Raw genomic sequence first — 13,132 nt, 5'->3', positions numbered from 1 at the left:
TACACATCTGATATCTTGATAGCAATTCACATAGGACACCTAGGGGGATTGGGAATTTTGGATTGGGGCTATTCATGAAAGAAAAGCTGGACTTTTGAAGGTTCTTTGGTAATTCTGAGACTGATACAACAACAATAAAAACAAAGCCTTAGTCCCAAAATGAGACTGATATTTCACAATTTTCAGTGGAAATTCAATATTATGAATACAATGTTAACAGATTTGTTCAAAACTAAACTCTGTATATTCATAATAGTGTTGATATACAAGGTTGGCAAGCAGGCAACCTTTATGTATTCTGCTTACTACACCCATAAATTAAACAATGCAAGTATACAACAACTCTCTATCCCCTCTTTTACTTCTAAAATCTAGTAACAAGAGTATGATTCATAGTTATCATACATTCAATACTATCATCATAATAACAAAAAGACCGAGAAGAAGAAATTAATATATGGAAAAACAAAAACTATGCACAAATAAATTAGTTGCAAGATGGAACTCTTCAAGCTGAGATATATACGCCCCAGAAGTGAACAAGCGATATCAACCACTTTTGATTTTTGATGAAATATGAAAGACACTGGCTTACGCTTCCGCTGCATATTTATAGTGGTCAAATGAGCATAATAGAACATCTGCCATGATTACCTGAAAGATAAGAGGCGTTATAGTTAAGTGCCCATTTCAACAATAGTTGCAAAGATCTGTTGAGTCACGAGTACTATCTTAGGATTTCTCGTTAAAAAAAAAAAAAAAAAAAAAAAAAAAAAAAAAACCTAATGCAAAACCTCTCAGCACTAGCTAATTTTCAAGGAAGAAAAGAAACAAACCACTTTAATTGTAATAGAACCAGCAGTGAGTTTAGAAGTTTTGCAACAAAAATCCAAATTTTAAGGTGTGATTAAGATATTTCATGAAAGCATGGCTTGAACCTCACTATGCAAGATTATCAAGTTGAGTGCATTGATGTGGTTTTTGGATCTCCAACAAGTAATTATACTTGCACTTCCTGCATCTCTATTTATTTGCATGACTTTCTGTGTCTCAATTTATTTATTACAAAGCCTCAGAGACTACCCACCAATTTTTTTTCTCCTCAATATATTTTAATCAATTAATTATTCTGCCCTATGGCAAAGAGCAGGAAAAAAAAAAAGGGACAGGGTGTAATTTTAAAACACAGACTACAGGCCATTACAAGGCATTTGACTCGATCTTGAAGAGATATGTTCAAAACTTTGATCTTTTACAATTATAACAATTATCTTTGATCTCAGTACAGGCAAAGCAGATAATAAGCCCACCCCCCCCCCCCCCTTTTTTTCTGATTTCAGAGTTCTCTAAGAAAACAGAATCAGGGTTCAGCTAAATGCAGAGGATAGCAGCACATAATATCAATACACACATATTTACATAGATTCCTAGCTATAGGGGAACACATCTATTTCCAGGAAAGATTAAAGATTATAGTGGAACTCAAGATCAACATAGAATTAGGTCCCAGTACAATTTCAAGGTTTTTGCTAATGGGCAAATCCTTTCATGCAAGAAAACAGACATAATATATGACATGAAGAATGTCAATAAAGCACTAACCTTTCTAGTGGGTGAAATTTAACATTTCTTCTGATCCCAATCTTCCGTAATTCTCGGAGGTGAGATACAATCTCCTGTATTAGGCCTTCCTCTCCATTTTTAAGTGTGCTGATAGAATGCTCAATAAAAGACTTGTCAGCTTCGAGTGCTTGTAATCTCTCATTAAGACAGGATACCTCATTAGCAAGAGCTACAATATCAGCTTCCTTAAGCATTACCGCTCCTTGTTCAGCTCCAGCAGACTTGGACTTCTTAAAAGAATGAACACGTCTTACCAGAGTCTGATGGCTTCCTGTGGAAATGAAGCCAACTTTTTCTGATTTAATGCCCTTCTCATCAGTTTCTATCTTCACTTGACTCCTTTCAAACAGCTTCGGTTCACATAAATCCTGTCCTTGCTCTTCTGATTGATCACCATTTGTCAAGTCTGAGTATGCTTTATTGCAGCAGAAAGCACTAAGCTTTTTCTCCAGATTAATTAGACACTCAGAAATATATTTCCTTTCATCTTCAATCACTAACAATTGATCTTGTGAACCAATCTTAGTGTTTTCATCCAAGGCATTACAATTGTTAGGAGCGCCTCTACTTTTCTCACTGTCACTAGTACATGCATTTGAAGTCGACTCCCCAACATTCTCCAAAAGTGACTCATCCGGATATTTGGTTCGGTAATACTCAAGCTCTGCTTCTAAATCTTGAATCTCTTTCTCTTTCTCTGTTACAAGGTCGTTATACTTATCTAGAGCTTCCATGTCATACTCAGCTTGCTCTTCCATCATCCTTAGGTCATGTGAGGCTTCCATTTGCAAGGCAGCTTTTTCCTCCTGTAGTCTCTGGATCATTGCCATTGTTTCATTTGCAGCAATAGAAGAAGCATTCCTTTCTTCCTCCAACTCTTTCAGCAAAGCAATCAATAACTTTCTGTCATGCTCAAGTTGCCGTCTCAACCGATCAAGTTCACTTTCTCCTTCAATTTCACTAACAATACTAAAGTCCAATGAGTCTACTCCAGATTCATTTCTATCAAGGGAAGTCTTAGAATCATTTCTTTCAAGTGAGCGCCTGTTTTGCAAAAGTTTCATCCCAACAGAGGTAGATGAATCATAAGCCTTGAGCTCATCAAGATTCCTAGAAACCCCAGGGCTCAATATATCACTATAAAGAAATTCAGATCCTCGAGACAATTGTGAGAGCAAAATTTTTAAATCTGCACTGACTCTTGGTGAGTCCTTTCCAGCCAGCTGCTCAGCCAGCTTACCAGACAACTGCCTACCCTTGCTGCTAATAGCTAGCTGATACGCATCACCAAGATCCAAATGACTAGGCATTTGCAAGCCACCATCTTTATGTTCAGACCTCGCCTTTGAGCTGTTAAGATATGTATTACTTTGCAAGCTCTCCAACTCCTTAATTTTGTCAGTTCCATGTCCCAATACTTGCACGTCGCCAGATTCTTTAATTTCCAAGTCCTTTGAGTCGTTGACATCCACTTTTTCCTTCACAATTCCATCTTCAATATTTGCTGCAAGCAGTAGCAGATCCAGGATTGTCAAATAGGGTGAGCACAATTATAAAATATTATTATTCAATTTTGTTTGTATAAATGCCCTCTGAAACTAAAACAATGTTATAGCTCATAAACTATAGCCCATTAGAAAAGTAAAAAGGTATTAGAAAACTGAGCAAATTATAAAACGGGAAATATTAGAAAAGTAACACGGAAAACTTAAGTCTAGTGTGAACTAAGACCCCATGACCTTCCAGAGATAAGTTAAGCATGTGGAGCAAAGGAATTGCCAGCAAGCTTGAGCCTTATCATTAGTAAGATATGCATCAACATATTTATACAGAGGGTATACAAGTGTCTACACTTTGCACTATATAAATCCACCACTTTTGCAAGTCAGAGGTATCAGTTAATACTATGCCAGGAACACCTGTAGGTATTGACAAGCCTAAGGCAAGAAGAAGACAATAAGATACGCTTCCTAGTCTCTCCATCACAAAATATCTCACTTCTGAGATTTCCAGAATACATGTTAATTATACTCTGATAATAACAAACTGTGTCAGCTTATTAAAAATCTTATGTTTAAAACTGATACAGGAGGAAAGAAATAATATGGTGAAAATCGTTAAACCCTGTGAAACACAGCAGCTCAAATTAATTACAAGTGAATTAACAATATGAACTGAGCGTTGTCAAAATGAGCTGACACTATAGTAACAAAGTCGTATTAGTTCTCTTCTTTTTTCCAATTACTTTCATCTCAAAATTTCACAAGGAACAACAAGGCACCAGAGAGGGGGGAGTTTGGGGGGGGGGGTGGGGGGGTAAATTTATATCTATATACTTCATTTATTTTTTATAATTTTTAAAATTCATTAATTTCAAATCAGCATTACCAAATATACAGCACAGAGAAGATAAAAACTGTAAAATGCGATAATTAGGGAAAATACAAGGAACAAATCTTCTCCACTTACATCCATCTACTGGAGAGCTGATAAAGACATTCAAAGGTTTTGGATCTCTTGATGCAGATGTATCAAGATTACTATGAATTTCTTGCCAATTAAGTTCTTCCAATCCGTGACCAATAGCAGAAGCAGGTGTCACTGATGGGTCGTCATGGGGATCAATGATGTTAGATTGCGCCAGATGTGATGTTTCTGAAGGTTCAGGTGATATAATTTTTAGATCAACTGGCATGTCACAGACAAGATCATCTTCAGATACAGAAAGAAAGGGTTTAATGGGTGTAGAATCTAATATGATGTCTCTTAAAGGATCATGAGAAATCAATGGTCTCGAGTCTTCAGCATCAGACATCTGAATATCTGATTCAGCATCAGAGGTGACTTTCAGCTCTGTGTATCCAAATTGATCCAAAGAAACCTCAGTTTTTCTTCCACTCTCAGCAGATGGTTGCAGTGACTTAGTTTCCTTTTTCAAATCGATAAGATCTTGGCAAATTTCCCTGCTCATAGGCAAGTCAGGGTCGGTGTCATCAAACCCAAGCGACTTAGTCTGAAGCAATGTTTGGGCATGACGTCTTGAGGTCCACAGCTCATTGCAACAGCAACAATGCTTCATGTTCAAGCCCTCGGTCTTCTGATCATTAATTACTGAGTCATCATCAACGCCACTAAGATCTTCTCCTCCCAACTTACCAACTAATAGCCTGTATGTTTCAGCATTGGATTTATCTTTTGTAGCAAAAGAGAAGAGACAACTTTCACACATCCCACGAACATCAACAAGCTTCTCATGAAAATGACAGTAGACCATAGATGAGATCTCCAACTTGTGTTTTCCACATATCATATCCCGGTAAAATCCAACCTTTTCACTTCCAAGAATGTGATCAATCCTTGAACATAGCAAACAAGGGAGAGGCAGTTCGCAATAATGAGCAAATTTTGTGATAAAGTAACCAAATAGCCCATAAACAAGCAGCATAACAATAAGCACCCATTCAAGTAGAGCTGATGCCAACACCGTCCTAAATGACCTACGGTGTTTTTGTGATTCGGATGACAACCGAAATATTCTGTCCATCCCACCAGATTACAAAATCATATGCAGAACACGGGACAGAAACAAAAACAGCAGAAGCACGTTAACTGACCCAAGTTGAATTTAGCAACGCCGGTGGAAAGCTGAAGCACATGTTCTAATGAACCAAGAAAACAATAACAGAGATCAGATCATACACCATCAACCTTAAACCCAAACTCACTATCTACATAAGCTAGCTGTTAATACAGTTCCTTTCCAATACAGCATGATCATGGTTAAACAATAAAAGATACAGTAGCTTATAAACTAAGATATAAATCACCAAATAACATCCTTCATGCAAGATAATGTCAAATTGTCAATGCAACAGTAAATCAAATACAAATCCCATGTGGGATCAAAATCTAGAAAGCAACAAAACTTCCTCAATTACGATCCATGCAAATATCAATCTGAACAGGGGAAATTCTAACATGATCAACCAAAAAAAGAAAGAACATGATAATATAATCACAATTTCCAAAATCCATCATCACATATGTCTGCAAATTCTAAACCCCACCAAACAAAAGTACAAAACCCATGAAAAATTACCAAATTTGCAGATTAATAACAATTAACAGGAACAAATTCTTACAAATTCAGTGGAGAAAACAAAAACCCAGAAACGATATATCCTCTGTTCTTGTACCCTCTTTCTCAGAAGCAAATCATCAAACAGTTTCAGTGCAATGGAGAATGAACAAAAAAAGCAGCCACTTTTTGAGTCTTGAGATAGGAGGAGAGAGAATGCAATTAAAATATGATCAAGGGTTATAATTAGTGAAGACAGATCTGCACGTAGTGATCAAATTAAGCCATGAAAATCAAAAAATTGAAAATGGGGTCAAAAAATCAAATGAATGGAAAATGCCGACTAAGGAAAAAGTCGGCTGACCGAAAGTAATGAATCCACCTTCAGAAAGCTTAGTTGGTTGGTAATGGTCTCATTAATATATTGTTTTCAGTCATTAATTTGTGGATTTTTTTATGTCTTTCAGATGAAAATGAAAGATTTGGGATTGGAACCTAGTAATGATTAGGTGGAGATCATGATTAGTTCAACAAGGGATTAATGTCAGTGAAATTTGGCTAAGGCCAATTCTAGGTGCGTTGTTGGGACTTACAAAATTAATTTTCAATAAGTCTTGTGTAAGGTGGGTGTACATTAACTTTATTGTAAGACAGTCAGTTTAAAGTTAAGTTTAACTATTTTTATGGTAAGTTTAACCACTTAAAGAGTAACTTTTAATTTGTCATTGATTGAATTTTATTTCAATATGTAATTTCTTATAGATTCATAATTACATAGTATAAAGACTAATATAATTAATTTACTACATTATAAGTTTTTGTAGTATATAGAGTAACTTTAAATACTTTTATGATAACTTTAACCCGTCTTACAATAAATTAACGTACACCCGCCTTTTTGGAGAATCTGTGATTGATTTTTATGTGATTTTAGAGTAACTAATGTGTTATTTTAGAAAAAAATTTATCAGTTACCTATATAAAAAAATACGTAGTACGGATTATATTCTTTGTGTGTATTTTTTTATATGCAACGGTTTGATCTGCACATTTACCAACACATAGTTCTATTCATTATTTAAAGTACAAAACCAATGACTACATATGTTTGATTTATAGATAATTACTTATTAAATGTGGAACAGGATGATTTAGATTTTATGGCAATTGTTAGGGGATGTTTAAAGCTAAGCATATAATCTAGTTATGAGTGAAAATGTGAGATGGAAGAAGATAAAGAAACATTTTTCATTTGATGGCCAAATTCGCTTTGTATTCATTGGTTTTGTTGTTAGCAGTCAATATCATCACATATTGAAAACAATTCGGTCGAATTGTTACTTTTAAATTAATGTAAGACTAACAAGCAAGCCTATTCGTTGAAATGTTGAATCAATGAAGCTATCATGCAAGCGCCATTCACAATTACGCTTAATTAAAGCCACATGAAAAACTTCCTTTAGGAATAACATAAACCATGTTATTTTCTTAGAAAGCTCCATAATTCCATCCATCTACCAATGTCACTAGTATCACATTAGAAAAATCACATACATCAACTTGTCTTAGTTCTAAAAAACTTAGGGGCCGTTTGGTTGGGGGTATTCAAGAAAGGGAAAGGTAATCAACTACCTTAAATCCTTTTGATGATGGTTGTTACACAAATTCAACCATTTCCTTTACCCCTTCTATTACCCCATTTTCCTCTACTTTGAATCCCACTGCAACCCTCCCCCCCCCCCCCTCTAGGGAACACTCTTACCCCCAAACTCCTCTTCACCCAACTACCTTAACCACCTTGTAACTACCTTTGACCAACCTTGAAAACACCAACCAACCACCCAAAACTACTGCCAACCACCAAAACCATTGTTGTCACCACCGTCACCGCCACCATAATCGCCGCCTAACTGAGGACAACCCCGCCTTCAATTGACCCAATATCACCGCCCACCGGAAATCATCCTAAACTCACCCGAAGCAACCTACCCAGCCTCCCTGAAAACCACTCTAAGCACACCCGAAGCAACCTCTATACTCCTTGAAAACCACCCTAAATCCACCCTCCACGAAAACCACCCCAGCGAAATCATTCTAAATCCACCCTCTCCGAAAACCACCGCACCGAAATCACTCTAAATTGGATAATAGAAGGGGTAAAAGGGAATGATCTCTTTGAATTTGTATCAAAGAGATTTAAGGTAGTTGATTACCTTTCCTTTTCTTAAATACCCCCAACCAAACGACCCCTTGATTTTATTGTTTTGGGGGTTCTTCGAACTCCTCATCTTAATTTTGATCATTATATGTCTCATTACCCCTTACAAGTTACAATGTTAATATAAGCAGAAAATTATAAATCCATGTTGCAAAGAACAAAATGACAATTGGCGAGACGTAGTGAACCACTATCCTATACGACGATTCCTCTCTATCCCGATGCAGTAGACATGAAGCGGTCGCCCTCCAAAATTAGCATGACATTGAAATTGTTGAGGTGAAATGAAAGTAAATTTCGTATTTTTATTGTATGTTTACAGAAGTTGTGGGTTGGGTCAACCCATACCCATATCTATTGAACCTAAGGTGTCTCTACTCATCTACTCCATCATTATATGCTTCATTTGTGAAATGTTTGTGCGGTGTAATAAAATATTTTTTACAAAAACAGAGGGGTGAATGAAAAATGAAATATTAAAATAATTACAAGGTCAAGATAATTAAAATGGGGCTATAAACGCAAATAAAGTACCGATCAACAAAAGCTAAGTACATATACACTAATAGGAAATAAGCATACTAACATGTTTCACCCTAGACACAAATAATAAAGAGAATAAATAATGATTGTCACACAATGACACTTGATCAACACTCAATTGACTCACTTAGTCACTTGACTTAATTTTCAATGTTACAAATTGAATGAGTTTCCACCTTTTCTAGACATATCTTGGGAGCAAGCCAAACTTGTATCATAACCTATATATGCCACTTATATAGTGACAAAATTTCAGCTCATAATAGTAATAAAGATAGTACAACATCTCGTACCACATTAGAAGTCTGATTATAATAAAACCATAACCACCCCCATATGTTTATATTCAAGACTCACACAATCAAAAAAACATTACATAATCAACTCAACATTCCTTTTTATTTGCTTATTAATTAGTGATCAAGAATATTATTTATTAATTAATCTTACCTTCATCCTTAGGGTGTGCACAACTAGTACGATTATATACTACTTCAATGCCTAAACACCTTAAAATCCTTCATAATAATTATCTGTCAACTCAACCAAGACAATACATGATTGGAATAAAATAATGAAGCATAGTAATTCCTTTACTTTTTCTCCCTTATTTTTTTTAAAAAAATAAAAAAATATATTTTAATAATCTCAACTTTAGCCAATTTTCATTAAATAATCACAACTTTGACAGTTTTCTACAATTTAAATAATCCCAAATTTCGATTATTTTGGAATAATCTTAACTTTAGGGGGTATTGGCTTTTATCAGGCACAAGTGACCGATAACTTGTTAAATATGTAATTTATTTTTATTTTTTTTTTGTTTTCCTTCCCTTTGGTCAACTCCCAACCACCACCCCTTTGACCTCCCTCCAAGCCACCAGCTACCACCTCCCCCTCTTTCCTATCCCCTTTCCCAGCCACCTCCGTAACTGGCACCTTCGAAATTGGCCACCTTTTCCCCTCTCCACCCCTCCCTTGAAACCGAAAAATGCCCACCCATGAAACCCTCACCCCCCTTGAAAAACCCCAAAACAAAGCACCCCATTACCGGAAAACCCAAAATGAACCCACCCACCATCGAAAATCCTCCACCACCACAAAGAAAAAGGAGGGAAAAAAAAAGGGAGGAAATTGGGGTAGCAATGTCAAGGTGGGTGTTGGAATGGTTGTGGGTGATTGATGGGGGATCGCGGCTAGGGGGAGGGGTGACAGAGGTAAGGGGAGGGTGGAAGGGTTAGGGAAAGAATGGTTGGCAGCGGTGCGGCTGGGAGGGTCGGGGCTTATTTGACTTTTTTTTTTTTTAATTTTTTTTAGCAATCACGTGTTGACAAGTATATATGCAACTTGTTATAACAAGTTGATGACCAATTGAACTTGTTATAATAAGTTGATGACCAATTAAGCCTAATAAATGACAACGCACCCTAAAATTGGAATTCTTCATTAAAATTATGGCGAATCATGAGGTTATCCTTGGGAAAAATCATGGAATGGATTTAGGTCATGACAGGCAGCTGGTCCTTGCCCATAATCATTCCCTAGGTCATGAACATGAACTGGGTTTAGGAGAAAGGCATGAGCCAGAACTAGGTTTAGAAAATGCCCACAACCATGATGAATTGGCTTTGGAACAGAGCCATGAACATGAATCGAGTGATGGGCATCATTATGAGCAAAGCAATGACTTTCATATGGAACATAAACCTAATAATGAAAGCCATGAATTTTCTTCGCAGAACAATGATTTAGGTATGGTAGAGCACAATGAGCTGACTGTTTCCGGCAATCAAGACCTTGATGAGGATTTAGAGTTAGATATTGATCAAAACCATGAAATGGGAATTGAAGCTATTGATGACATGGGTGTTCAGGAGCCAGAATATGTACTTAGTCATATTATTCAGGCCCGTTCTTTGGTTGTTAGCCCTAGCCATGAGATTCGTGTAGGGCAGGAATTTCCAGATGTCAAGAGTTGTCGCAGAGCTTTAAGGGACATGGCAATTGCTCTACACTTTGAAATGCAGACCATAAAATCTGATAAAACTCGCTTTACTGCCAAATGTGCTGCTGAAGGATGCCCCTGGCGTGTGCATGCTGCAAAGCTTCCTGGGGCACCTACTTTCACAATTAGGACCCTTTATGAGCTCCATACCTGCAACGGCATAGGTCATCTAGGCCACCAGCAAGCATCAGTTCAGTGGGTGGCTAATTCTGTCGAACAACGTTTGAGAGAGAATCCTAACTGCAAGCCTAAGGAGATACTAGAAGAGATCCATCGGGTACATGGGATCACCTTGTCATACAAGCAGGCCTGGCGGGGAAAGGAGCGTATCATGGCAGCTATGCGTGGATCCTTTGAAGAAGGTTATCGGCTTCTGCCACAATATTGCGAGCAAATTAAACGCACAAACCCTGGCAGTATTGCTTCTGTTTACGCTAGTCCAGAAGATGGCTGCTTCCAGCGGCTCTTTATATCATTCCACGCATCTATATATGGTTTCCTAAATGCTTGTCGACCACTTCTTGGTCTGGATAGGACCTATTTGAAAAGCAAGTACTTGGGAACTTTGTTGTTGGCCACTGGTTTCGATGGGGATGGTGCTCTCTTTCATTTGGCATTTGGTGTAGTTGACGAGGAAAATGATGAGAACTGGATGTGGTTTCTATCAGAACTCCACAATTTGCTTGAGACTAATACTGAAAATATGCCAAGGCTTACCATTTTGTCAGACAGGCACAAGGGTATTGTTGATGGAGTGGAAGCAAATTTTCCTACTGCTTTTCATGGATTTTGCATGCGTCATTTAAGTGAAAGCTTTCGGAAGGAGTTTAATAACACAATGGTCGTCAACCTTTTATGGGAAGCTGCTCAAGCTCTTACCATAATTGAATTTGAGGCGAAAGTTTTGGAAATAGAGGAGATGTCACAAGATGCTGCATTTTGGATTAGAAGAATTCCACCCCGCTTGTGGGCTACAGCATATTTTGAGGGGACACGATTTGGGCATCTGACTGCAAATATAGTTGAATCTCTAAATATTTGGCTTCTTGAAGCTTCCGGGCTCCCAATCATTCAAATGATGGAGAGCATACGGAGGCAGCTAATGACTTGGTTTAATGAACGCCGTGAGACCAGCATGCAGTGGACATCGATACTCGTTCCTACTGCTGAAAGGCGTGTTGATGAGGCAATTGAGCATGCTCGCTCTTTCCAAGTTCTTCGTGCAAATGAGGCAGAGTTTGAAGTTATAACAAATGAAGGATCAAATTTTGTGGATATTCGAAATCGTTGCTGTCTTTGCAGGGGATGGCAGCTGTATGGTCTACCGTGTGCCCATGCTGTGTCTGCCCTACTTTCCTGCAGGCAGAATGTACATCGCTTTACAGAAAGTTGTTTCACCGTTGCAACTTATCGGAAGGCATACTCACAGACTATACATCCAATTCCAGACAAGTCATTGTGGAAAGAGTTGTCTGAAGAGGACTCGGATGCTACCAGATCTGATGGGCCTATAATTAACCCTGCTACCAAATCTGATGGGACTATCATTAACCCTGCTACCAAATCTGATGGGACTATCATTAACCCACCCAAGTCTCTTCGCCCTCCTGGAAGACCTAGAAAAAAAAGAGTTCGAGCTGAAGATCGTGGCCGTGTTAAACGGATTGTGCATTGTAGTCGTTGCAATCAGACAGGTCATTTCAGAACTACTTGTGCCGCACCTATATGAATTTTTATCTGAAGATTGGCAAATTGGGCGGTGATTATTATGTATTTCCATATATTAGTTAAATAGAAACTTCAAGTTTCTTGTAAGCCTTATATTTATTTTATGCAACATTCTAGTTAGTTAGAATAGCTTGTCTATATTGGTCTCTTACCTATTATTATAAGGAAAATATGTGAACAAAGCATTAGCTGCTATATACCTATTCATAACGAATAATACAATTACTGTGGAAGAGCTTATTCATGTTAATTTCACAATAAAGATAGATCTTTTTATAGACTTCCAAATATGGGCCACACATGCTATATGTTGTGTGCAGTGGATATAAAGGCTGATGAAAGTTCTTTCCAGGTTCTTGGGTGAGTTAAATGGACCTTTAAGCCCTAATTGGTATTTGGTAATTAGTTGGTAGCTTATTGAAATAGATGTATTAACTGATTTGAGTAGTTGATTTTATTAGCTGGTTTGACTAACTGGTTGTATAAAAGTGTTTGGTAAATAGTTGTTAAAAAAGCTAGATGTTTAATAAGCTAATTTTAAAAATCTTCTAATTAAACTTTTTCAAAATATCTTTTTGAGTCCAAAAAGTTCTTTCAATAAGCTATTTACCAAACATTTAAATTAGCTTTTTTATTCGTTCGAACCTCTAGTAAGCTAAAAGGCCTCAAAAAAACTCTTTACACTAATAGATATGGCTTGAGGAAGGGTTCTTTGTGACATCCCATTCATAACTTATCTTGTTCCCATCAAAATTGGATATTGGAATTGTTGATCTTAATCTGCGATGCACGGGGTTTATCTCTTGATTAACCTGAAGATTCAAGCAACTCCTAATAGTATGTTGTGAACGTGTTTATGCTTCTCTGTGAAACAGGATTCCTTAGAAATTATGCATACCAATTTCAGTAAGCTATTTATTAAGCCTATTTGGTAATA

At 37.1% G+C, this 13,132-nt stretch overlaps 2 protein-coding genes across 2 annotated transcripts; one reads left to right on the top strand and one right to left on the bottom strand.

Annotated features, from left to right (window-relative positions):
• Nucleotides 1-221: 221 nt before the first annotated feature.
• On the bottom strand, nucleotides 222-6,224 carry LOC110737136 (probable myosin-binding protein 6). Its single transcript, XM_021917507.1, has 4 exons — nucleotides 5,766-6,224; nucleotides 4,093-5,282; nucleotides 1,603-3,127; nucleotides 222-654 (listed from the first exon to the last, which is right to left on the bottom strand). The coding sequence occupies exons 2-4, from the start codon at nucleotides 5,165-5,167 to the stop codon at nucleotides 651-653; spliced, it is 2,604 nt and encodes an 867-aa protein (XP_021773199.1). The 5' UTR covers nucleotides 5,168-5,282; nucleotides 5,766-6,224; the 3' UTR covers nucleotides 222-650.
• Nucleotides 6,225-8,973: 2,749 nt separating this feature from the next.
• On the top strand, nucleotides 8,974-12,439 carry LOC110737135. Its single transcript, XM_021917506.1, has one exon. It carries the CDS (start codon nucleotides 9,917-9,919, stop codon nucleotides 12,194-12,196), a length of 2,280 nt encoding a protein of 759 aa, XP_021773198.1. The 5' UTR covers nucleotides 8,974-9,916; the 3' UTR covers nucleotides 12,197-12,439.
• The last annotated feature ends 693 nt before the right edge of the window (nucleotides 12,440-13,132 follow it).

Source organism: Chenopodium quinoa, unplaced genomic scaffold (genome assembly GCF_001683475.1).
Source record: "Chenopodium quinoa cultivar QQ74 unplaced genomic scaffold, ASM168347v1, whole genome shotgun sequence".
Taxonomy (NCBI): Eukaryota; Viridiplantae; Streptophyta; class Magnoliopsida; order Caryophyllales; family Amaranthaceae; genus Chenopodium; species Chenopodium quinoa.
Note: the sequence above shows the minus strand (reverse complement) of the source record. Positions and strands in the feature narration are given on the sequence as shown.